Source organism: Solea senegalensis, linkage group LG10 (assembly GCF_019176455.1).
Source record: "Solea senegalensis isolate Sse05_10M linkage group LG10, IFAPA_SoseM_1, whole genome shotgun sequence".
Lineage (NCBI taxonomy): Eukaryota > Metazoa > Chordata > Actinopteri > Pleuronectiformes > Soleidae > Solea > Solea senegalensis.
Window position 1 is genome coordinate 12,006,357 of NC_058030.1, and position 27,264 is coordinate 12,033,620.

General features: G+C 41.0%; 1 protein-coding gene across 1 annotated transcript; it reads left to right on the forward strand.

The window, feature by feature from the left end:
* Positions 1-24,597: 24,597 nt before the first annotated feature.
* Positions 24,598-26,200, forward strand: LOC122776111. The gene has a single exon (XM_044036489.1). It carries the CDS (start codon positions 24,764-24,766, stop codon positions 25,787-25,789), a length of 1,026 nt encoding a protein of 341 aa, XP_043892424.1. The 5' UTR covers positions 24,598-24,763; the 3' UTR covers positions 25,790-26,200.
* Positions 26,201-27,264: the final 1,064 nt, after the last annotated feature.

A 27,264-nucleotide genomic window follows, 5' to 3' on the forward strand; every position in this document is an offset into this window, starting at 1 on the left:
TTTTACACACACCTGGATTGTGGCTGTTAATATGATACCCAGCATTTTTCAATTATGCAGCATGGCTCAATCTACTCTTTTGGCCTAAGTTGTTCTGGCACACAGGACTAATAAACAAACTGTAGGCAAATTATTAAACACATATTTCCTTATCCATCATTTATCAAAGAAATGTACATTTGTCTTTGTGATTAATACTGAAAATTGCTGCATGGACATGACTCTTTACTTTCAGAGAGGCCCTATCCCTCCGTTAGCGCTGTGAATTAGAACAGGAAGTGTGTCGGCCTGTAATTACAGTCAAATACAGAAGGTAAGGAAGTGAACTAACATTCCTGATCAGAGTGCAGCCTGGATAGAGGACACTTGAGACTTCCTCCAGTGCACACATTCATTTATTAGCTTTTCATTAGGCACCTTGTCCTCAGTTTGATCCCTCCTCAAATTGATTCACAGATTTTCCAAGAAGCAGTTTTTTTTTGCTCCTCTGTAGAGAACCTTCAAATGTTCAACATTCAAATTGCTATTTGCCACTTCCAGAGAAAAGCTCACATTCTTACCACCATGTCACCACCAGCTGCTCTGTAAACACACAGACCATTGTTTAATCAAACCTGGTTTGACATTGTTATTCCATGTCCTAATGATCCTTTGATGTGTTTTCCCTCTGATTGGAAAGACTCTTCCCTGACATTGTGGTGGTGATGGTGGGCAGCAACAGCAGCAGCAGACAGGAAGCAGTTGACATGCTCTGGCACATCCGAGTCTGAGCAGCAGATGTTGCACATGGTTTGAGCCGAACGTGTTGTGTCATCTCACAGCCCTCTTACTGGAATCAGGCTTGGCTGCACAGCTCGTGCCCTTAGCAAACTGCATCGTCATTTATTGACTGTCTGCAATTACCCGCGTTATTCTGTTGTGATTTTGGAGACCTGGTTTTAAATCTGAAAATCCTGTGCATGTTGTAAACACCACTTCAACTTCACCACCATTTCAACAACAGATGGTGCAGTATGATTTGGTACACACATTAAAGCAAGGATTGGTCATTTGTTTCAGATAGTTTTTTGTTGTTGACATTTTTTTTTATTTAATTTTACCTTTATTTAACCAGGTAAAAGACCCATTTAGATCAAAATCTCATTTACAGTGTAATGAACTGTAATAAAAAAATTACCAATTGGTCGAATTCGGAGCAACTTGCCGAGGTTCTCGCTGCCTGTGCTCTTGCAGTAGGTGGAGTCGTTATAATGCCTTTGGAAGGAGGTTGGATGTATCAGGATCAGTTTTTCTTTGTTGTTTTGTAAAAGTTTACCGTAAAACACAGCATCTTTTCAGAAGGTGTAGTACATATGCCACGTCTGTGAGTGGTGCTGTGACGCTACACCATAAACAGAGAGGAAGATGTTAGACATTACAAATTGAATGCAATCACAGAAACACAGATAGAATGAATTACGCCAGGGAAAGGGAAATGAAGAAAATCCCATGACTTACATTACACCTTCTAAACATCATTATTCAAATATTACAGCCTACAGCCACTACAATGCCAGTAGCCTAATCTCTTATATTGTGAGCTGAAAGCACGCACTTTACAATGTTTTCAGATATTTCACTTCACACAGGTAGAATCATTAATATTTCTTTTATTGATGCTTTAGTTATTTAACCCTATTGGATTGTTTTTTTTTTAACCCTATATTTGAATTATTATGATATAATGTTATCTCACTTGCTGTAATCTACTTGGATGGAGACAAATAAATAAAACCTTTTGGAGGTAGTGACTATGTTAAATGTGAAAATGGACTTGACCGGATGATGTCACGTGTTTGTGTAATATGAGTTCATTTATTAAACCCTCTCAGTGATTTGTGGTGGGAGATAAAGCTAAATGCCTCTGCATAGCTCGCTGCCAGGAGCATGCCCGACTCTCTGTCTCATTATAACGGCAGTTGCCCCTATGGCACCCCGGATCACACAGATGAACTCATACCAAAGGGATGCGCTGTCCTGACGAGGAGCTGAGATTCTAGCACCACACAGACAACCCTGAACAGGGCAGGGCTTTCAAAACAACTCTGCCTGTTCCGTTTCCTGTCGCTGATGGTGTGATTTGTGGATGAACTGAACAAGTCGCCACTGTCCTGGCATCAAGTTTCACGAGACCACGTCTCTGACAGGCCTTTAAAGGGGAATTCTGGGATTTTTCAACATGGATTCTATGTTTTTAGATGTGTATGTGTGTGAGTGAATAGTACTTTGGCCAGAAGCCACAACACGTGCAACATTTTACTTTATGTCTCATCTAACGCCATTGCGTGTCGGAGGTTTCGTCCATGAACCCATCCCAACCACCAATGTTGGCCATCAAAACTCTTGACAATATACGCATTCTCCCTCTGCACACTGCATATCTTCCTTTAGAAATCTCTCTATTCTAATTCTTTTTTCTACAAACCTGCGTGTGTGATCACTCAATAAGCCCAGTGTGACGAGCTAAAATACATTCCCATCTTGTGATTCACAGCTCAGTTTCCAGTGGATACGTGCCGGCATAGATTTGGCCTTTGAGCAGGAGGCTTTTGTTGTGGTGGGAAACAGCCGTGTTATCCTAACAGAGATCTCTCTCACATGGATTTCGGACAGTAGGGAAAGCCAACAAGAGCAGCTTTTACGTGAAATCCCTGAACTGGTTTCTACTGTACCATTACATTTCCCCTATACCTTACCCTGCGGAAACAGATCCTATCTTCCATCACTGTGGGTGTAACCTAACCCCTATTTATTCAAGTCCATCATTTGACTACAGAAGCAACAGTGACTTCCATCATTACATCATATGATCAGGAGAAAGATACATTGTTGATAATGTGTCATAGAAAAGCTGAAACGTTCCCACACAGCAGGATATGCACCATGAACACTAACACTTTTGATTAACCATTTTACATTTGAAAGACACTTATCCATTCAAAAACAGCCATACGACTCCATACGCTGGATTGTTTAAAATAAGTGAAAGGCACAAGTTGCAGCTCAGAGTGAAGGGAGAGAAAATGGTTGCAACAGCCCAGACTTTGGCTGGTATTTGATGTGTCGTTTGCTGCCGCCAAGAACAACTCCGCTGAGGAAACGAAAATCATTTTGACACTCTCCAAATGGGTCCCTGGCTCTGGTGGAACAACCCATTTACTGACCAAGTTTAATTAAGAATAAATCGATTTCCAGATTTATGTGGTTGTAACTTGCACGGACACGGTACATAAGTCAAGAGGGGCCTTTTTTTTTAGAGTTGTCCCGCTACAGCTTCATCGATAGGTGTCTGCCCTTGAGAGGATTATCTCTAATGCACAAACGTGAATTTAAAGGCCTCGGGTTATGGCTCAAATAAAAAAAGAAAATTAAACACAATAAAGTTGGCTCGATGATAGTGCTGAACACGTGACGTCGTCTTTGACTCATATGGTCACAGTCTCCCCTTGGCCCTCAAGGCGTCTGCTTAGTTCTCAACCAGTTGAGGGCAGTCTGCACTCGAAACCACAAGCATCACCACTCAGTGAACTCAGTGCCCAGGGGTCAAGGGTCGAGAGCCCGGGGCCAAGCAGCAGCCTCAGCAGCTGACAGTTATGCTTAAAGATCATACTCAGCACAATGATTTGTGAGGTTTACATAGAGCATGGGTGGAATTGTCAAACAAAGCTGTTTATGGCCTAAGTGTTTACCTGTGTCCTGTTCCCGGAACGTAATTTACAGCCTATTATTCTAAAACCACAGCACACAGGATATTAAAAAAGCAAAGACAAGAAGCTTTGAGTAGCTTGTTTACAGCAAAGGCTACAAAAACAACTTGAATACACAATGGTAATAATCTTCATGAGAATGTGTGCATATATGGAAAAAAAACTGTTAAACAGACCACTGGAGAAAATAAGCCAATTATCATTTAAGGAGGGACCGCGTCAACAAAGTGACCCATTGCAAATCTTTTTGAAGAGCACTCTCATTGTGCCCGCTGACCCTGGGGTAAAGTAAACATTTCATTTGGCCTTCATGACTTGCTAGTAATTACCCAGGCTGCCCCGGGGCCTTGCTCAGTGCCTGGCTGGCTGGTTGACTTTCCCAGCAGACAAATATACAGAGAAACACGGACGCATTCTCGAACAGGTTCACCCCACACAAACAAGGTCCTTTCACAAGAGGGTTGTAAAGTCGCCATCATGAAAGTCAGACTCAGAGAATTTTTTTTTTTTTGCATAATAAAATACAAACTGCTGAGAACTGAGATTCTGTGCCTCAACACATGTTTTCATCAAGGCGACTTTGAAGGCTGTTGGGTTCTGCAGTCTTTACTATCTGCCAGCCTTGATGCTGGCTTGTCACACTCACACTGACGGCTACACACACACACACACACACACAGGTCTGACTGTCTCGCGTCCGGCTCCACTCCCTCATTATCTGTATAACTGCATGTCTGAGACCTTTCCCTCTGCGGCCAACTCAAGACTTCAAAATGCAGACTAACATTCTAGCAATGATAATTTACCTGTGGGTCAAGCATAAGTCAGGCCAGCTTTACTCATATATGCATGAGTTCTGTTGTGAAATTCATTAATTTAATGGGAAACTCACAATAAAGATGTGGATTATGCTGCTGATTTAGATTTGTTTAATTTCCTGTTAAACAAATAAATAAAGGATGTTGCGCACAGATACTCAACCCATAAAAAGCAAATAAATGCTGTATGTAAAAATAAAAATCACAGTGAGTTAGCAACATTTTCAAAATTCCAAGCAAATGAATGAAAGCAATATAAAAAGGTAAATAAAAACAAGAAAAGAAAAGAAAAGAAATGGTATTTTAGAGCCTCTCTATCACTTGCAACTTGAGACAACATTACAACAACAACATATCTGTCACACTTGAGTTTTAGGTTGTCTCAGAACAGCGGCCACAACAGCCAATCAGAGAGAGAGACCCAGCCTTCAGCCTAAATGGTAAATGAAAGTGCTGTTAGTTTGATGGATGTGTGTTTCCTAAGAGCCAGGCTTCCTCTTAGCATAAAAACATACATCATTTTTAATTGGCGGGGGCTAGACTGAACTTGTGAAAATTCAAATGTAAAGTCCTCGCAAATGAGCGGCCACTGCAGCAAAGCCTCACCATCCTGGTACCTTAAATTTCAGGAGTTTAAACTGTTGATAGATGATTTGGAAAAGAATGTGTGGCTTATAAAAAGGCAGAGAAAAAGAAGAATCAAGTGCAGCTGCATGGCCAAAAAAGAAATAAACGAACAAATTGTACTTTCTTGTGTGTTTTTAATTACAAAAAGGAGTTTGTTTAAGACTTAAAAATCAGCCAAAAACACTCTGGAATAAATCACATACAAAGTCATGCTACCATGTGTTGTAGCGAGTGGTTTAAAGGGACTAGGGGAGACTGGAGGGCTGAATGCAGGTACTGTTCACACAAGGCCCTCCCTGAATACATGTTTGCTCAACCAGTCACAAGTCAAAATCTATGAAGACGAAGAAAAAAAAAAAGAAGTCACATTACTGCTTTCCAGACAGATTAACCCTAGGATTCAGGTTAACAGCCCTCCAGCACAGGAAATTCCTCTTGCATATGCTTTGGCGAACACTGTCGTCCTTGCATTAGCCTTTAAATGAATTTTGATCTGCGCAGTAATGACCTCTATGAATGTATGGGATGTGAAATAAAAAAAGCAGTCACTTACAGAGGGAAGACTTTCTATGTCAGGCACTTACCGTTTCATAAATGAAACATTGAACCACACAGACATTTACAACCTTTTTTAGTGAAATGGCAGTAAAAACATTTCAACACACTTGTGTAAATCATGTCCGTTGCAAGAATAAAGTAAGATCACAGGGACTGGCTGTGCCACATTAGTGGAGTATTTGACAAAGAAAAGATAAAGATATTCCTGGAGAAACTGATAGGATTTTCCATGCTTGTGTGCACCCTGTCTGTGTAAATAAAGGGAAAGGGCTAGTAACACTCTCTCAAGGCTTTGCTCTCTCTGCTCAGGCCTTATAAGGAGGCTTACTGATCAACAGAGCAGTCGTCAGGACATATGATCCACAGAGACAAATGGGGAGCACTTGCACTGGAAACAGTGGGCAGGCAGGCAAGCAGGCCGGGGGAAGGGGAGCTCTCATGGTTAACCATCCCAAATATCACTGACATCTCACAAGACACTTTCCAGTAAGCGTAGATAAAAAAAAATGCAGAGGTGGCGAGTGCATCTGGAAGACGGTATTTTGAAGCCATTCATTTTACAATTACTGTCTAAGTCGAAGTTTAATGAAAACTTCTGCTCTTACTCAGATGACGTTGTGACGTGCCGGATCGGCTTTCTCTGCTCATGTGCACAACTTGCTGATTCACTGACGCCTGCTGGGACGAGAAGGTGCTGCTGATCGCACACAGAGGCGTGGAAGATGAAAGGGACGAAGATGTTCATTCCCAGGAGCCGTTGTTGACAGCAGAACACACGCTCAGGTCAGGATGGGTAGGGATCATCCACAGGGTCCAGACCTTTGCGGTCACGATCAGGAAAACAGCTGGTGCCCCCTCTCCCCTTCCACCCATCCTCCCCGCTTGTCACTCACTCTGCTTAGCAAGAGCTGAGTCAACTATACACTCCCTTTACCACCAACCACAATCCCAGACAACTTACTGTCATGTCAAGCGTACACCATCACTGGGAGCATTAGCAGCCTCCGATGATTGCAGGGTGACTGTGAGAGCCTACGTGAGGAGTTTTTCAAGGACATCTGTTTTTTGAGATTCTCTGTTGGTGGTATTTTCTCGGTCGTGCACTGAACTTGAGAGAGCGACAATGAGAATGAGATCATGCAGGCTGATGCACGGTCTCAGGTGGAACAGCGGGGAAAAGTCAAGCAAGACATGAAGGAGGTGTGGGAGGAGAAGACCACCAATTGCAGTGCACTCAAGTGAAACGCCACACATTGGCTCTGTCGGTTCACTGACGGGTGTGAGGGTGAAGCAGCCTAGTGGAGTGATGACCCAGCACCCTTATCAGCAAGTGTGTTTTGATCAGCGCTCGCTCAGTGGAGCCCCTATAAGTTCTACATCACGTGAGCCCGAGGGTGTGAAAACCTTATGAAGACACGCTGTTAAGACACAGTGAGTGACAGCGCTGTGGTGCAGCTGTGTACCTAGCAGGCTCGCAACGACAGGCAGGTGTGAGGACCAGACCACCTACAGTCTGAGTTGAGAGGACACCCTGTTTGGTGTTCACCTCCCATGCAGTCGCTCTTAAACTATGCAGGTGGACCAACACATAGCAATCAGCTGCAAGTAAAGTAAACGTGTCCTTTCCGTATAAATACAGGTATCTCTGCCTGGCAGTGTTTAACTGGTTGTCAGAATGTGAACTATTAATGAAGGCCCTCAAATAATCTACACTTACAATGTGTGTTTCTATCTGATTATTCTTCTCTGCTCAAGCCTCAGTCGTTTTTTTTCCTCCAGACTTGCTGTTCCCCTTCTGGCCACCAGATGTCCTGGGACTTTCTGTCCCCATTTCCATCCCCTCACCTGTTTTTTTTGGTCTCTCATTACCTGTGTGACAGCAGCAGTACCTTTTTCTTGACAACAAGAATCCACACACACTCGGCATCTATGGCAAGGCATCTATCGCTTTATATTGGACCATATTTATGTTGCTTTTGTACTTGGTTTCACAGGCTATAGGAGAGAATTTGAAGTTTTACATTCATAAATGTAAGGTGTTCAAAATTAAACCCTCCTTTAGTCCTGCGTCAAAACAGTGTCTACCCCTTGCAATAGAAAAACTGTATAAACGATAAATGTGTGCTCCAAATTTAATGTATTTTTATCATTGTAAATAAATACAATTTGATTGAACTAATTTCACAATGGGCACTTTGTATTTGGGACAATTTATATTTTCTTATTTATTAATGAACACATTGCAATAAATGATTTGCATCCTTTGATAACAGTTATTCACACCCAATCAACTTCAAACATTGACAGATGATCCTATTATCTTGTCAGCAGTCATTCACAGACATTGGAAAAAACAACTTAGGGATCACTTCTCAGTTTGTGCAAATTAGTGGTGCCACAATACTATATCATCACCATGATTGACTAATAAAGTGTCAATCAATCAAGTGCCATGAAGTGTTTCTCATGCTTTAGGTCCTACAAAGGGATTTTGTATTGCAACAGCATACCAGCAAGTCATGGTATAGGTTCAGCATTTACTGTAATCTTCCTAAATGCAACTTTTAGAGACATTTGATAGTTTTTTTTCCCCTGTTCTGCCCTGAAGTCGTGATTTACACAGCAAGTGGCCTCTCAGTCAACAGAGGGAGCAGACACGCCGCTCAAGGGCTCGTCATTCATCTCATCATCCCAGGGACACTGACAGCTGGCCTCTGTGACGGGACAATGACTTTGTGAGGAGCTCCAGCAGTGAGTTGTTGGCCATTGGCCCTTTCTGATACAGAATGAGACGCTCTCTCTGAAGGGGTTAAAGTCTTAATCCTCATCTATTCTCTATGGCATAAGGATTAGTCAGACAGAGTTAATAAGCACACCTTCAGGTTAGGGACCAGTGGACGATCCCTGCTCTGTGGCTGCTCAGCCTGTCCTTTTTTTCTTGTAAACACTGCGGGGCCTTTGCTGCCCTCGTTAGCCAAGGGGCCATTTTGGTCAGTGAGTGACCACCCTGATTTCAAAGCACTTAATGCAAAAAAAAGAACAGATTGTTTGAATTGTCCCTCTGCACTTTATGCAAATGCACTTTGTCACCACTTAACCTCTGAGCTAGGTCATTGGTGAGATAGAATTTGCACTCATTCATATAAATATTATGTAAACAAGCACACAAATGGAAGGATTTCTCGGCTCACGCTGCTGACCCTGAAAGGGGGGTTTTGTTTGCTGCTGCTCGGCGATATATAAATATTCAATTGCCTGTTAGCCACGGCTGCTGCTAATCCACAACAGAAGTCGCTGCCAAGTTAGAACATAGTTGAGGGCAGCTGGATAATAAATCATAAGAGCTCAAACAGAAATATACCAAAGAGCTCGCTGTTTACGCCTTTTGTTCTGGAGCAATGATGGTTGTGACCTCAGGCTCATGAGACTGGGTCAAAACCCACCATGAATTTCAGGCCCAGACTGTTCACGCTTTGAAGCAAGCGACATGAAAGAAGAGCAGCACAACAAATCACAATTTTGATTTAAATGAAACCGCCACATAATGGAACGTGTGATTGATTTTTGCTATTTTTACTGGTGTTTTTTTAAATGACAACAAAACATGTTTTTTATGTGGTGCTCATTTAGATGATTAAAGTGACTTCTGCTAAATGTGCACTTCAGTATACTGTACACACTGGGATCACTACCAAGCTGATGTCTGATGTCAGCTTAAAATAACTCTATCCTATACACGGAGCAGTGTGTAGCACTCTTGCGTCACAGTATGAAAGATATTCCTGTGTAGTTGGACGGATGGATGGATCCGACTGTATATACATGCCTCTTAAAGAGCTTTGCCGGCAAATATTTTTGATTTACAAGCTGTAATCAGAAAAGCTGACATTTATTTAATATTTTTATAATGCAGTAAAATATTAAACTGTTCAATGGCGTAAGATAGTTAAATCTGGTATGCTGTCATATAATATACTGTTGCTGCTGCTATGGAGATAAACTGTAGAGTATCTCCTACAGTATGTCTGTATCTATTCATATGGTGAAATGTACATGTCTGTCCATCTCTTTTCATCTACTACCAAGTCACCAGTCATATGTGGATTATTTTGTTTTGCTGTACAGTAGGTGTCATTGAAGAGTTAGAGTATTTTGTTTCAGTGGACAGCGACAAACAGCATGTGACGACATTTAGGGAATATTTCTGTGACATTCAGAATTGTATATTGGCATCTTCTATGTTCACACCGCTGGTGTGAGTCAGGTATGATCGCTAGTGAGCGTGCATGTGTCTGCTGAGTCGCTGTCTGCCACCGTTACATGTTCGACAATGTGCATCATCAACAACAGCATGCGTTCTGATTGATAAGACGTGAAAAGAGAAATAAAAATAAAAGCTGCAATGTCGCTCAGTAAAATTCTGTTGCTGATAAAAGTAAAAAAAACAGAAAACAACAATCATGCATGGTGTGCAAGAAATGTGCACCAAAGCCGTAATGTACCCCTTCAGGTATCACTGGAATCTGTGGAATGGCTAAATGTGTTTTTGATGTTTTGAGCTTGCCTTGATGTATCAGTCATCCCACTCAGTTGACATGAAAGAGTAGCTCCGTTTAACTTGTCAATCAGGATTCTGTGTAAAGAGGTCCTTCAACTGAGAATATCCATCACTGGTCATTTGAGTGGCCAAAGGAAAGATCCAGGTGGGACTTGAGTGCTGTTCAGGTCAAATTAAGTTAATCCTCAATGTATGTTCTGTCAGGGTGAAAGACACGATGCAGAATGTCAATAAAAGTTGCCGGGGCTTTACAGGCTTGCTTTAATCTACAGTGAAACCCAAGAGGCCTCTGTCACCGAGCCTTGTTTATTACTGAGGCGATTAAGGTATTGCTTGAGCAACTTTGATCATGACTGCTAACTGCTGCAATGCACAAAGGCTTGAGCAAAAGCCAAGGCAACAATTATGTGCCGACAGAGGGTCATTAGATAGAGGGCTGCTGCCTACATTCCAGATACCCCACATCCCTGACCAACCATGCAGGATCTTTGATGATATCATGTCCAACTCTCTTCCTCTATACTTTGCCACAATCATGCCAAGCCATTCTGCCTATAATGTACTGGAAAAACCACAACGATCCAGAATTCCCCACAACTGAAGAAAAAGGAGTGACTTGACAGGAAGTGTCCACGGTGGACTAAAAGTAGGAACTCTGTGAGCATCTGGGTGGTTTGGTCCTAGGAGAGTGGCAAAGTGGTAAAATACGAAGATAGATGCATTTTGTCAATGGACCAATTTTCTTCCTTGACTTTTTCCTTCGCCTTCCAAACTGTCACTCGTTTAACGTTTATACGGACAAAGTACAAAGCACATTTGTTTTACATTAGCTTCACTTTAGTCCTTCCTTGAGCCAGCACCTTTGATGACCTTGACTGTTTGGTTAATTTGTGAGATACGGTTACATGCATACGGGTCACAGGGATTAATGATTTGATATTGAATAAGCCTTTTAAGTATAGTCTGTCTCCAGTTGTAACGCGTGTCTGTGTGTGTGTGAGAGATAGTCAGTCTTAATTAGAGCATGAAATCAACAGGCCGACCTTTGATCTATCTGTAACTGTTTGCCCTCTTGACTCCGGTCCTGAGGTGAGCTGGGTTCAGAGAATGTCAGCGCAGGGTCAACGTAGGGAAGTGGGAAAGAGCATGCTTCTTTTAAGAGTCCAATAAGTCCAATCATTTCTGACTTTTGAGTGTTGAGGACCATGTCACTGTTAAAGTGGCTCTAAATTCACCAGATTGGACAATGAAAAGGGACAGGAGGGGAAAAAATAACCCCATCCATCATCAGTTTTAATGTCTTCACCTTCACCTTGTACAAAGTAGAGTAGACTGAATCTTAAACTACCACCAGCTGCAGTGAACATTTCTCAACATCCTTCCATTTTTACTTGCTGCTCATCCGCCTCATTGTGCATCTTTCTTCTGGTAAATATGCTTCTATAGGATCTGTAGTCTCATAAATCTTTAAGCCCAGACAAAGTTCCAACTCAGCAGTGATTGTGGGTGAATAAGCAGCACTGACTTACTAATCAACAACACTCTTTGAGTCTGATTATGACACAGTATTATTCAGCCCCTGCAGTGTTATCCACCCACTTCGTAGTTATTGTTTTCAGCTGGCCGGGGCAACAGCGATCCAAATCCATTCATTATAGTGCGTCTCACTATAAACAACACAGACAGACCCACAGTGTTTTGTTTAAACCCGGGACTGTGACATGACTGACAGGAAGAATGTTAAATCATAGCTCTACTTTAACCCCTGCTCCTCCACAGAAGCCACAAAAGCTGGCAGTTTGACAAAAATGTAAGGTAAATAAATAAAAAAAAGTGTCTCCAGGCAGTTGTTTGTTTATCTGCAGCTGCACAAGTAAACATTTCGCAATATGTGTCATGTCTGGGGAAAGATGGGGGACTTTAGGTGCGACAGATCACAGCAAATCTATATTTTTCCACAAAACTAAATTGCTTTGTCCAAATACGTTTTGTAAGTGTGGGACGCAGCGCCCTGCCAGCTCACCTCAATGACTGCTGGGCGATGAAAATATTGTCAGTTTAGTTTTGTGTTGCTCCAATTATTTTAGTATTATTTTTTGTATTATTTCAAATAATACTGGAGTACATTACATTACATGTCATTTAGCAGAGTAAATGGAGATTCATCAACGCAGATGTCGGCATGGAATGTATCTCAGGCCGAGAGACAACGATGGACAAGTCAACTGATTACCCTTAAATGTCTTCATTCCATAATCAAATGTTACTAACTTGGAATAAGTAAATACTTAAGACAACAAAAAAACATCTGACTAGCCTTTACACGATCACATTGTAAGCATCCTTGAGAGCTGCTCTCTTTTACACTGTGCAAAGGAAAACAAATTTACTTCAAGTCGCTCCAGGCTGATGTTAGAACCATAGGAGATATTGTGTCAAGGCTTTTGGGAATGTTTTTACAAACACGGCAGGATTATTCTTGAACTCTAAGTTACCTGTGCTTGTTAATCTACACTTGACATTGTGATAGGTCACAGGAAAAACCTTCTGCCCTTTCGGTCATTGTTATTTCGGATTACAGGGGGATTTTGTTGGTTTCATGCTATTTATTAGTTTTGGCTATAAATGGCAGGCAAAGTTCCCATCCAGATTTTTGCTTGAGAGACATGGCATCGCTCAAACATCTTGTCCAGAATAAATTGAGGATCTTTTGTGAAGTGTCTGCAGCTACAGTAACAATAACTCTGCTCCCTGCAGACATTTGACTCCAGGCTGAAAATATTTACAGTGTTGGAACAGTTATTTGTGTAAATAATGCTCGTCTTTATACCTCTCCCTTCTGTCTCACTCCCTCTCTTCTTTGGCAGATGTACAAAGCGCAGCATTATTTGATCAGCAATGGTTCCAAGGCCTTTGCCCCATGGCATAGGCGGGCTTTATGGCGTGGCTCACTCTTGTTTGAGACAAAACTTGCATACCACCACAGGGCTGAGAGAATCACATTTTCAGCTCTCCATTAGACACGATTTACTATTGTACGCATTTACTCTGATTTGTAGTTACAGCCCACTTTGAAATTCTTCCAGTCAGAAGAACAAGACTGAAATAGGAGTGTATTTCTTCAGTTCCCCTTCTGTCTCTTATAAGCTGTCATGGTCAAAGTTGTTAGCTTCTATGGTCTTGCTTTATCAAAATCTCATTTGTCAGGGGGCATTACCCAAACATATTTTTGGATGGTCAGAGGAAACCAGGTCGTCCAGAGAAAACCGTCATGAATGCAAAGAGAACATGCTACGTCAACACAGAAAGGACCTGGATTCCAATGGACCAGGGTTCGAACCCGGGGTCTCCAATGATTATTTGGCAGTTTGGGAGGAAACACAGGTGTTTCAAACCACTTCTTGACTCTGAGCTTTGGTGGTATAAGTGCAGTACAACACACGACTGTACACACATAAATGCTCTTAGTAGCATTGAGCACTTTAGACTGAAGCATAGGCTTTAGATTGACTCTGTACAGAAGCATAACCCAAGCTTAACTCGGCTGTTTAACATACTCCATTGGAATTGAGATATTTCAGTTGGTCTATGTCTGAGCTGTATTAAAGACTTTCAAATGGAATTGAAGGGAAGTTGTTGGGCAAACAATACCTGTTGTTTTATGTTGTTGTTGCTTTTTGGTTTTATTACAAATAAATGTCTTTAAATTTATGTTGAAGAGTGAGTTATAGAATGCAATGTGACACATTCAAGTCCATGCACCAGCTTCATTATAATAATTATAATATACTGTATAAGCTGGTGCATGGACTAATGTGCTGTCAGAGGCAAAATACAGATACTCCTGTATTTTCTGATGAGCTCTGGACCAACATATTATCCTCTTTCAAGACCTTCAGTCAGCCAGCTGGCCCTTTCTCTGTTTCTTGACTTTACCTTCCACCAATACACAGAAGCTTCAGTAGAAGAGAAATACCTGGCAGGGTTTGTTGCTGTAGCTCAGTTCCAACCCGTGAGTCAAGAAGCACAAGGATTACAAGGAACTGACAGAATGGTTTCCTATATTAGATTTAATCCCGCCTTTCAGTCTCTCTTTGTATCCACAGACGGCCAAGTCTGTGCTGCTGCCGGGGGGCAGGACAGCATACCAGGGTGCCGAAATCTGTTCAGCCAACATAAAAGTGATGCAGCCAAAGAAAAAAGGTGACCCGTCTTCTGCCTGGTCTTCATATCCTTTAAGAAAATCATTTCAACTGCGACTCTGTGGTAAATGAATCTCTGGTTTACAAAGATAAGGTTTTCTCCACAAGAGGCCTTTTAAAGACTTTCTCTTTGTGTGTTTGCTGATAAGATTGGATGGTAAATAACCATTTTTTATGCTAAATTAGCTTTTCTGAGAAAATGAACCTTTACAAACAATATGCATTTTTTTGTGACATTTGTGTGTAATTTAGTCATGGTGCGTGAGAGAGAGGTCTGTTAGTCCCATGAGCAGATGGATAATTTAATCATCCCGAAATACATGTGGATTACAAATTCTGGGAATCGTCCACAACGTCCATGCGGACAGTTGTGAAAAGTAACTCAAGATCATTAAATGGCTATCGTAGAGGAATTCAATGATGATGTGTGATTGAATCAAAGGGAGTTTTGTCAAAATGCTTGCTCCATGTCAAATCAATGTCTGAGGAAAATTGTAAATATTGAATAACATGCTTGTCAGTTTGGCAAAATAGAAACACAGAAAGGCGCGGTGTCTCTTTGAATTGGAGCTGATGCAGACAGATTTCTGGAAACACCCACTGTTGTCTTACTCACACTGCAGACATGTGTAGACACTGGCCAAACATTTTATGGCACTGGGAAGAAAAAAGATCACTGTCAGTATTACTGGTTTCCTTTTTGCTTATCCTGTTTGCTGAGGAGGTTTTTCTTTTTTTGGTAATCAAAAGGTCGTCTGTGCAGATTTGATCATTGAGACCACACCCGAGCATCAATCCAGCCAAACTGTCCTCAATGGCTTAAAAGCAGCCTTATCACCAAACCAAGACCAACGCTGTCTTTGTTGACTCAGATTCAGCAGATATGACCAACAGCTTTATCTTTTGGATGTGAGACAGTTTTTGTTCTTCTGATCTTTTTCTCACATTTGAAACCACATCAGAAGCTCCAAGCTATTCAAATCAGAAGTTAGGAGTGCGGCATCCTGTCTTCATGTGAGCAAATCAAAGCCAGGCGGAAGCAGGAGCGAGGAATGATGGATGGCCCGACGTATAAACATAGAATGATATTTCCAGAAATCAAGTGCAGTGAGGCCTGTTTACTCCAGCCCTGCTTTCAGAGCCTAAAATGCATTGTTGTGCTGTGTTACAGCCATTTTTAGTTTTCTTATGTTCCTGATGTTTTGTGCTTCAGTGAATTGGATATCAGCGAGAGCCAGATTGACCAAAAAAAAGACATTTGTCTAGCAACTAACTTGAACTCAGACCTTTCACATCCTCTGCTTCTGCAGACGTAAGGGTTGTTCCGACTCAGAGCTTCAATGAAGAAGTACAGGCACAACCAAACTACCATTTTTTTAATACGAACTCCGCTCTTAATTAGTGTGCAGCTGTTAAAGCTGAGTCATTACACCAGCTGTTACTGATGAAGCGGCACAACATTTCCTCTCTGAGTGACCCATTAGTGTGCGAAAGAATAAGAAAGTCAAGGTTTCAGAAATACTGTATATTCTTTACTTTCATTTAGTTGTACATTTATACAGTATTTATCTTTTATTGATGGATATGTTTTATTTTATTTGAAATGTAATTTTCTTTAAACATATTATCTCTTAAATATCTATAAATGATATGTTTCCTAACCTTAAACAATATGATATTCGCACTATTGCACTGCTTAATTTTAGTTTGCATCAGTCCCAGACATCTGAATTAAATTTGTAGTGACACCTGATCGAAGATAAAAATGTGTTCAACAAAAACAATTCAATGGGGAAGCAAAAGGCTTCCAAAATGGGCTTAATAATTTTACACTGCTGACAGAGGGGCAGAGGAAACTGAAAAGGGGTCAAGGAAAGAATGAAACATTAGAATCACTTAGCTAAAGATGTCTTTCTTATAACATCCAGGTTTGGCAGGATTTTAAACACAAAGAAAGACAAAAGGAAAGACTCTGGAACAAGTGGGATGCTTCATCTGTTGGAGATTAACTGTTCATCCATCATAAAAGAAACATCATGTATACCACAGGATGACCTTCAGGCAAGCACAAATGACATAATCTATGGTGAAATCTCACAAAACAAGTGTTTGTTCATTCTCCCCAGCTGTCTGACAAACTCTGTTTTAACTGAATTTCGAGGGCTGCCTTTGAACTAAAATCTTGTTTTCATAAAACACAGGCAAGTAATTGGTGGGGGATTTTTTAGTTTAAACTTAGGCTTGTTGAAAATGTAGTTTTCTTATAATACACGTAATCAAGCACATCTACAGCAACTGAATGGAGAATTGTCCATGTCTGGCACTTTTGATCAGCTTCAAACGTCCATCTACCACTTTAGGCTGGAGCCAGTCCCAGCTGACATGGGGCGAAAGGCAGGGTACGTCCTGGACAGATCACCAGTCCAACAACCATTCACTCTCATCATCTAAAGGAGTGACTTTCTAGTGGAGAAACCTATAAGGTGTTCTTGCAACTTTGTTTCCTATAGGTGCTCTTTCAATCAAAAATGAAGCGTGACAGTGTCCCAAAGGGTGTCTTTAAAGGAAATGATATTCAGTCAGTATAGAAACTGTCCATCTCTGTGATACCGTGTGCTGCTGTGCTGTAAAGGATGTCCCTGTAGACTGTAGGCATACACCGGGGTGTGTGAGAAATGATATTCCAGTGGCGTCTGCCCCACTGCTACATTTCAGTCTAATATGCCCCTACAGTTTAATTTGGCTTTCAGATTGAGGTCATTAATGCATTCACTGCTGACGGTGAGTGAATGATAGTACTATCTAAAACGTCTGTGACTTGCCTTTCATCTGAATCCCTTTGGTTAAAGTATGAAAATTGAGCCTTGACTGTCTGTGTTAGCACCAGCTCAACTTTGTTAACATGATCTTTCAGCTATATGTGGTTTTTTTTTTTATTCCCTGTACATTTTGTCGAAGAAATTTATGTGCATGTTGAAACCTGCCTTGGAAACTGTGCTGTATAAAAATAGTCATGGCCATTGAAACTGAGGTTTGGATGGCAGAAGTTGCTGTCAGACGTTTCTTAAATTTCCACAGAGGATTGTGTTACCTCATACCACATGTTGGAGAAATACTGTGTTGCAAAGAAATGCATGTTCATGTTCCTACGAATGTTTGTTGCAGCTCATTCAGCTACTGTATGTGCCAAGCTAAAATGGCCTAAAAACATAGATCCTCAGTAGAAAAAGATTGAATTCTGTCTCAACTTTTTGTCTCTCTCTCTCTCTGTTGTTGTCAAGATGCTGAATTCAATTCTTTCACAGATGTCCGTGGGTCTTCCCCGACTGCCAAAGGGCCTTTCCCCATGGTCACAACATAATAATTGAAATAAACATCAGAGATGCTGCACTACAAGCACAGACTGTAGGAACGACTTGCTACAATATGTGACAAAACCCGGTTTCAGCAATGTTTCTGCATCTTCAGCAGGGATCTCAGGTTAATGACTGTATTGCTCCTTGGCCTGGAGGCCTGGGATTTTAGGCATAGTTGTAAAAGGTAATAGATACTGAATCCACATTGGATTTTTCCATAGACCGTATATAAAAAGTGGACATAGGTGATGAAAAGTTTTCCCACGTCAATTGCGTCATCAACACACAACAGAGTTTGAAACCGCATGCAAAGAGCACATTGAGTGCGCAAACTGAATTTCTGGCTGGTGGAGTATGAGCTCACCAGGCACAAAAGCCATTTTGACAACAGAAGAAGTGGTCGTCAAGGATAGTCGTGCGAGCCTCGACCTGGCAACCCTCGAACTGGCTGACTCCCTGACTCCCATGCCCGAAGGACCTTTCATCTGTGAGAACCAGACGTGCCTGAGGGAGCGGCAGCATTGTTCTCCTGTATTCTTTGGTAGGAGTGCATCTTATTCCCTGCGTCCTGACTTGTACCGGCACCCGATGTTGAAGTGGGATACTACAGGACCCTGGCGCACAAGTTTACCAGGATCCGCGCAATGCAAGTATACCAAGGGCTTAACACTCACACTGGCAAGTGTCAATCTAACTGGACAGCCTGGAAACAACAAACAAATGATTTAAATAAGATAAATCAAGATTGTTTTCCAAATAAAATTTTTGATTCCAATGTGACACTTTTTTTTTTTTTTTTTTTTACAGTGTAGCCACAGAGGGACTTTTAATCTCGCTAACATGTTGGGGGAAGACAACAGAGAACAGATGCACCTCAGCCATAAAAAGGAAAAGAGTAATGAAAACAATCTTCTTCTTTTGTTTACATTGGAACTCCTGCAGGCTGATGGGAGGTAGGTTTTGGGGGTCATTGGTGACCCAGTGATTCTTTTCTAAGCATCGCCTCCATGTGCACATCAAAGATGCAAAGCATCAGCAGATAGATGGTCACCACAGTGAGCAAAAACAGCTGGGTCCGAGCAAAACAAAGATGATATAAGCAGCTTCCTCCTTGGTGTCGGCACCGGAGAAGTCAGCACTGATAAGCCCCAGCCCATATTGTGCTTGAACCACAGACAACCGCCCCCACCCCCAAAACCAGACAATTTAGAGACCCATGTAATGCAAAAGGAAATATAAACTGTGATCTCTTGAACTCTGTCAAAAAAAAAAGGTCTGGCTTTTGTCTCTATGGCCATTTTGGGGAAGTAGTGGGAGTGACTTCAACTTGCAAGGACTGTGATCTTTGAAACCATTTAAAACATGCCGATGTGTCAGCAACAGAGAATGGGGAGAATAAAAGATTCATCTCATGTGTGAAAAATCTAGCACATTTTTGTCTTTGTTCTTTTGCTCATGAAGAAGACATGCAGAGTCAATTTCAAAGTCAACCACAATGAAAAATGATGAAAGTATACACTTCCTCAAACAAATAAGACTGAGTTGTTAACATCTGTCATGTTACATCTGATCTGAAACGACTCACATGTTTAAACCCTCAAACCAGGACACACTGGACAGCAGTGGAAATAAGACAACTCTGAACTTGATGACAGACACTGCAGCACCCACTTCTCAGCTGACTCATACAGAGAGAAGCGGAACAGACTGAATTGTCCACAGTATGAACTGAGATTTTCAGGAAATCTACCTGAATGACACATAAGTTGGTGGTGAACATTTTTTATGGGACAATTTCCCGTTGGATTTGTCTCACGATGCTTCAGGTCAGAAGGACAAGGGAAAAGCAAGGATCCATATTCAGGGGAGCAGAGGTTCTCATTTTACAAAGTCTTGGTAGTACATGCAAGATATTTACTTTTAAGAAACCGACAAAGAGTCGACCGTCTTGTTCCTCTAAGTCTTAAGCTTCAGTCAGAATGACAAAAATTGGATGGAAATAAGCTGTTTGCCTAAAACAGTGAAGGTGATCAAGCTGACTGCAGCTTGTTCCTGTCTGTCCATCTTCACTGGATTATAGTGATCTGCTCTTTATGACCAATGCCCAAAACGTTGGACCGTGTGTATGCCACTGTTCTTTTATCTGTATTTATTATTTTTTAAATGCAAGAAATGATGTTTGTGAAGGTATCTGGTCTCATAAGCACTTATGTAATTTGATATGTTTGGGAACAAAATGTTCACAGCTGGTAAACACTTACAGTATGCCAAGATTTATGGCTATTACTTAATCCCAATGTTGTTGCCAAAATGATTTGCATATTAAAGTTCTCCAACATTTCAGAAAAGCCCCTGATGGATCTATCAGTTTATACCACTCATTGATCTCAGTATGTTTATTACAATCAAGTGATTTCAGGTGTGTTACATGTGTTTGCAGTGACTCAAACAAAGCTTCTCTCCCTCCAGTTCAAGGTACCAGCACTTGGCTCAGAGTGACATCACTGTCCTCCTGATTACATCGACTTTGGCGAGCAGGAGGGGCCAACCAGACCCCACTCATCCCCCGCGGCCATTTAGAGCCACAGCCATGTCTGCTGAAAGTGTGAGTCAAGGGTCTCACAGTCAGGCCGTTATGCCTCCATCTGGGCCCCTGAATTAAACATCAGCGAGGCAGATGGGCTCCCAGCCTCAAAGCTTAGAAGACCGGGACCTGAGGCCAATTAGCCCGTGGCTAGTCTATTCAGACTTACTTTGTAGCCAATTAGGAGGGTAAGTTACAGAAGGGGATCAAGAGGGATGAGAAAATAATTGGGTTTGATTTAACAGCATGTTCTATTGTATTGTTTGCATTAAATCAATGTGATTTATCCTCAGCAATGATGATGAATTCTAATTGTCTACTTCTGAGCAACAAGAATATTTGGTCCCTTTTGTTTATTATATGAGATAAAACAGAGACCATTTTAATGAATAATCTTCAAAACTGTTCACTAATAAATGATCATTATTATTATTATTATTATTATTATTATTATTATTGTTGTTGTTGTTATTAAAATAAAAAATATTCAATTGAATATGTTGTCGCTGGCCAAATATTGGGCGTAAGCAAGCTGCCATTGCACAAGACCTTGCACCATTTTTGGCAGTCGGAATAAAGTTCCATTTAACAGTGATGAAACTGGCAGTATTTTTGCCTTTTTGCCAATTTGCACTCTTTATGTGTTCTGTTAAGAGGTTAGTAAGCTTCAATTATGTCTGTAATGAAACAACGAGGGGAAAATTGTTCTTTTTCTGTATTATCTAGCACTCGTCTATCTCGTAGCTGAAGATGCTGTAGACACGTAAAGAAGATTCAGTTTTCACCTCAGCTCACTTCCTCTTCTCCAACTCTTACATCCATCTACTAGTGTGAGGAAACACCACAGACAAGGCAATAATAGAAGAAGTGAAAAGAAACAGTCGAGTTGTTTTCTTCTTCTTTCACTGAACTGAACTGGATGTGACCTGTTTTGCTATTATTACAGTGGTACGGAAAGTATTCAGACCCCTTTAAATTGTTCACTCTTTGTTTCATTGCAGCATTGCATTTTATTTCTCATTAATGTACACTCAGCAGCACATCTTGACAGAAAAAAACAGAAATGTAGAAATTTTTGCAAATGTATTAAAAAAGAAAAACTGAAATATCACATGGTCATAAGTATTCAGACCCTTTGCTCAGTATTGAGTAGAAGCACCCTTTTGAGCTAGTACTGCCATGAGTCTTCTTGGGAATGATGCAACAAGTTTTTCACACATGGATTTGGGGATCCTCTGCCATTCTTCCTTGCAGATCCTCTCCAGTTCTGTCAGGTTGGATGGTGAATGTTGGTGGACAGACATTTTCAGGTCTCTCTCGAGATGCTCAATTGGTTTAGGTCAGGGCTCTGGCTGGGCCAGTAAAGAATGGTCACAGAGTTGTTCTGAAGCCACTCCTTCGTTATTTTAGCTGTGTGCTTAGGGTCATTGTCTTGTTGGAAGGTGAACCTTCGGCACAGTCTGAGGTCCTGAGCACTCTGGAAGAGGTTTTCTTCCAGGATATCTCTGTGCTTGGCCACATTCATCTTTCCTTCAATTGCAACCAGTCGTCCTGAAAAACACCCCCATAGCATGACGCTGCCACCACCATGTTTCACTGTTGGGATTGTATTGTGCAAGTGATGAGCAGTGCTTGGTTTTCTCCACACATACCACTTAGAATTAATGCCAAAAAGTTCAATCTTGGTCTCATCAGACCAGAGAATCTTATTTCTCATAGTCTGGGAGTCCTTCATGTGTTTTTTGGCAAACTCTATGCAGGCTTTCATATGTCTTGCACTGAGGAAAGGCTTCCGTTGGACCACTTGCTCAGTTTAGCTGGACGGCCAGGTCTAGGAAGAGTTCTGGTCTTCCCGAACGTCTTCCATTTAAGGATTATGGAGGCCACTGTGCTCTTAGGAACCTTGAGTGCTGCAGAAATTATTTTGCAACCTTGGCCAGATCTGTGCCTTGCCACAATTCTGTCTCTGAGCTCCTTGGGCAGTTCCTTCGACCTCATGATTCTCATTTGCTCTGACATGCACTGTGAGCTGTAAGGTCTTATATAGACAGGTGTGTGCCTTTCCTAATCAAGTCCAATCAGTTTAATTAAACACAGCTGGACTCCAATGAAGGAGCAGAACCATCTCAAGGACAATCAGAAGAAATGGACACCATGTGAGTTCAATATCAGTGTCACGGCAAATACTGAATACTTATGACCATGTGATATTTCAGTTTTTCTTTTTTAATAAATTTGCAAAATTTCTGTCAAGATGGGGTGCTGAGTGTACATTAATGAGAAATAAAATGAACCTTTTTGATTTTAGCTATTGGCTGCAATGAAACAAAGAGTGAACAATTTAAAGGGGTCTGAATACTTTCAGTACCCACTGTATATTGCACTTTAAATGTATAATTACCATTTATATTTTCTTGTGAAGAAAAACTATTATGGTAAACATGAATTTATCAATCGAGAAGCTATAAGGAGAAAACTTTATTTTCAGTAAATTGTAATCAGGTATTAATGATGTGTTTTTTTTATTGTGCTGGTTCTTGTCCAGTTCTTTCTATTTGTAATTACACCCTTTCTATGTGTTGACGTTGAACCGTAGGGAAATTCTTCTTGAGAGTGCAGCGTGGTACACTATATGAAAATGGCTGCATGGTTTACCAGATGTGAATGCAAAGATTCTTGAGTTAAACACTAAAGTCAGTGGTTTGACCTTAAAGCAAGCAATGTGATGAATCAGTTGGAAAACGAAACAGCCCTAAAACCCACAGAATGTATTATCCCCTGCACAGCAATTGTCCCCATAATATGCTGTTATTTATGAGTGAAATCTGAGTCCATCGAAAAACTGGAACCATGTACAAAGACTATTTTTCCAAATCATTTTTCTTGTGTGAGTAGCGCTAACTCAATTAGGAAGTGGGGAAGCGCTGAAACAATGCGAAGCCAGGTCAGGAAACTGTTGCATCTGACAACCTTTGCTGCATTTGTGTTAGCTTCTGGTGCCAGGTTCTGCATGATGGAAGTGGTTCTTCAGACGTTGATTGGAAAAGGTGCAGCGAGGGGACAAGGTACCGTCTGTGACTGAGGTCAGCAATGATGTAAAACACAAGCATGTCGCAGGTCTGCACCTCTTTTTAAAACTTGGATTTGTGAACCTGCTGCTTTCAACTAAGCACGCACAGCACACACATGTTCCTGTTTGAGTCGGCGGAGAAAATCCTTTAAGATATAATCTTTACAACATTTGTAAGTAGGAATTCATTGCACTCAGTTCTCAGTACACCCCCTCCGAATAGCTAGCATGTTACATCAATCTTTTCCCTAGGCAAAGAAGTGTAATGATGGTGAGACCAAGAGAAACAGGTGTTCTTCTTGTTGTGGGTTTTTTTTTGAAGGTGTTGAGAGTCACAGGACAGTGTGAATCATTGCTAATAGCATGGAATTATAGTTGTGGGGATGCAAAAATGAACTCATCGTAGTACCTGAGCCAACATAGTTACATTTGTACATTGGAGGGTTGTTTGTGCCATGAACTGTTTCACTAAACAATGAGAGGTTTACTGGAAAGGCTGTGAGGGATTTACTGAAAGCATACTTGATTATAATGGTTGGGTATATTTAAAAGCAAAACTATTATTTAATAATGTGAAAAAATGTTAAGACCGTTTTAGATTCAGCAAATTAAAAACATGGGGGAGCGGAAATGAACTGTCACTTGCAGACTTTCTGGATTATACCCACTGAACAATTGATGTCAGAATTTGACTGGATTTGCCCAGAGCCTGTGTTTATTATTATTATTATTCATTATTATTATTGAAAAGCAAACCACTGTTGTGCTCTTTCTTTGTTTTACACAAAAATAAAAATTGAACAAAATATCAAATCTAAAATTAACAAACAGGAAATTTAAGCTGCATTTCGCAATTTGTGAACTTGAAAATGGGCTTTTTTAAAAACAAAACAAATGTCACATTCCGTTTAATGCTTTTTTTAAAGAAATCTTTTGACCACAACTGTGTTAACCATATACTTCTAAAGACATATTCCTGTGAGTGTAACAGCAATGGAAAATGTTAGTTTACAAATGACGTTTATCAACTTCAGGGAACTGAAAGTAGACTCTTGGTTAATAGAGTTTCCTTCCTCCTGAGGCTTTACTTCTCTTGGTGGGCATGAAGCTTATTATTGGAGTGACAGTTGTGGGTGAAGTTGCAAACGTGAGGTCTAATCTTGATAGGGTCTGCTTCTCGATCACTGCCTAAATAGATTAGTGTTAAAATTCAGACAGGACATTCCAGTCTCTCCTCTTATATAATGGCGTGTTTTGCTGCCACACTTGGTATCGTTATTCTTTCAGGACACATCAAGCTCTCCGCAGCAAACAAGGAAGCCTGCGACCTCTATGCTGCAGTTGGACAGAGTCGGACTCTGCCTCTCGTCTACAAGGGACTGACAAACAAACACACGCTGAGGTGGACTCACAATAAGACAATAATCTTCTACAAACAGAATGGCAGAGTGTCTGTTGGAAAGACAGAGGACGTTTCTGCAACCGGAGCTCTTCAGTTAAAGGCCGTACAGTTCTCAAGTGCAGGAGATTACCAAGCAAATCTACTGCATCCAAACGGTACTTTTGCCCAATCGTGGAGCGGCCGTCTCTGTGTCCTGAACAAGGTATCAAAACCTAAACTCACTTATGTCTGTGACTTCAAGTCCAGTGCTGTTAATCTAAATTGCAATGTAGCCAAACCCCAGGGTTTGTTGTTCTCATGGACACTTGATGATAAGACACTGCAAAGTGAAGAAAGACAAACTTTGAGTATATCACTGGCTCACTTGAAAGGAGAGAGGAACTTCACATGCAGTGTGGCAAACAAGGTCAGCAAAGAGAGGAGTGATACTGTTTGTCCAGCCTGTAAAAGTCCATCACCATCACCACAATCAAAGGAGCTCTGTTTTAAACCTGCGACTGTTGTGCTAGCCTTAGCAGGAGGATTGACTCTGATTGTGCTTTTGCTCATCATCACCATCACATTATGTTGCTGCCACAGACGTAATGAAACACAAAAGACACTCACAGGAAAAGGTGACGTCAGAATGCTTTCTCTAAACAAGCGAGGGTCAGGGTCCATCAGCCCCGACTATGAGACGATGCACCCGACTGAGAACACTACTCTTCCAAGCCATCAGCCTTCACCGAAAGCCTGTTACCAGGAAATGTCTCAGCCTGACGTTCAGAGTGAAAGCAAACCTCTGGATCTGCCCACAGCTGCTGAGACAAAACAACCTTCGCCTGTGCCCAAACCAAGGACCAAGAGTCCACATCAAACAACTAAATGAACCTGAAACATGTACCGGTTATTGTGACCCAATACAACTGAACCAATATCAAGAAACTTTATTCTACATTTTTAATCAATGTCATTTTATCACTGTAAAAATGCAATATGTAAGCTATAGTGACAATGTAAATCTTTAAATGTGATGTGACTTATCTAATATGCTGTGGAAGTGATATTCTTTAACCATGTCTGTGCAACTGGCTTAAGAATAAGTGTTTCATTTGTGATTTAATAATCCTTTGTTTGGTCGACTAAAAATAGTGTTTGGGTTGTGTAGATAGTAACATATCAGAGAGAAACGGTGTGTTGATAGTTTTGAAACAGCATTTACAGCATTCACAAATGTATGTCCTTATCTCGTCTGAATTTTATTTTCTAATATCACCGTAATAAATAAAGTTGCAAGGAACGATCTTTACATCTCTCATTTGTACGAAAACTACTTTAAGCCGCTTAATCCGTGTCAAACACTGCCTGTTGTTCCAGCATTTTACATGTCAGCATTCTTGCATTTATTAAAATGTGCTTGCTTGCAAGAAGTTATTACAGGGGGACAAAAATCAATAGAGGAATGGATTAGCTAAGGCAAATATCTGTTATCTCCGCTGGGTAAGTGGTAATCCACACATGAAAGTGTTTGCTCTCTCGCCTAATGCTGTGTGACAGCCACATAATGGAATACCCCTGAGCGTCATTGCCCAAAACTTCCAAGCCAATGTCATCTTTTGTCAGGCCCTGCTCTGCTCCTGCTTCCATTACATGGCTGAAATTTCAGTCCAGCTGGCAGGGATTTGGCAGGGAAGCTGGTATGTGCTCCTGGAACAATGTCGTTTGTCTTTCTTGAGAAACACTGAGACTTGGCAAGCAACTCACTTGCCCTCACCAGCTACAATTAATGCCTGCTGCTGCAAGGCATTCTAGTGAGAACCTAGAGTATTCACGAGAATGCAGGTTCAATCCATGTTTTCAGATTTTATTATGTAGTCACCAAAATGTCATAGTATAGTATGCTGTCAAAAATGTGGCAAAAATGTCATAGTTTAGTATGTTGTCGAAAATGTGGCAAAAATGTCATAGTTTAGTATGTCGTCCAAAATGTGGCAAAAATGTCATAGTTTAGACAAAGTTTAGTAAAAATATCCGAAACTTGGGATTGAACCCAGCACATTCTTGCAACAGTAATATAATTAAGACCGTCAAACCACTACGCCAACATAACAGTCAGGTCTAGTATGTTGTCCAAAATTTGACAAAAATGTCATAGTTTAGTATGTCGTCTAACTATGACATTTTAGTGACTTTTGACCTTTTTGTCTAATTTTGGACAACATTTTTGACGACATACCTCAAGAATTTTGACTTCAGACTTTTTTGACTGATTTTGAACGACGTACTATAGTATGACATTTTTGACTGATTTCGGACGACATACTATAGTATGACTTTTTTGACTGTATGACTTTTGACTGAAAT

Excerpts from the sequence above, each read along its gene's own strand:
- LOC122776111 (XM_044036489.1), top strand. The coding sequence starts at position 24,764 with ATGGCGTGTTTTGCTGCCACACTTGGTATCGTTATTCTTTCAGGACAC.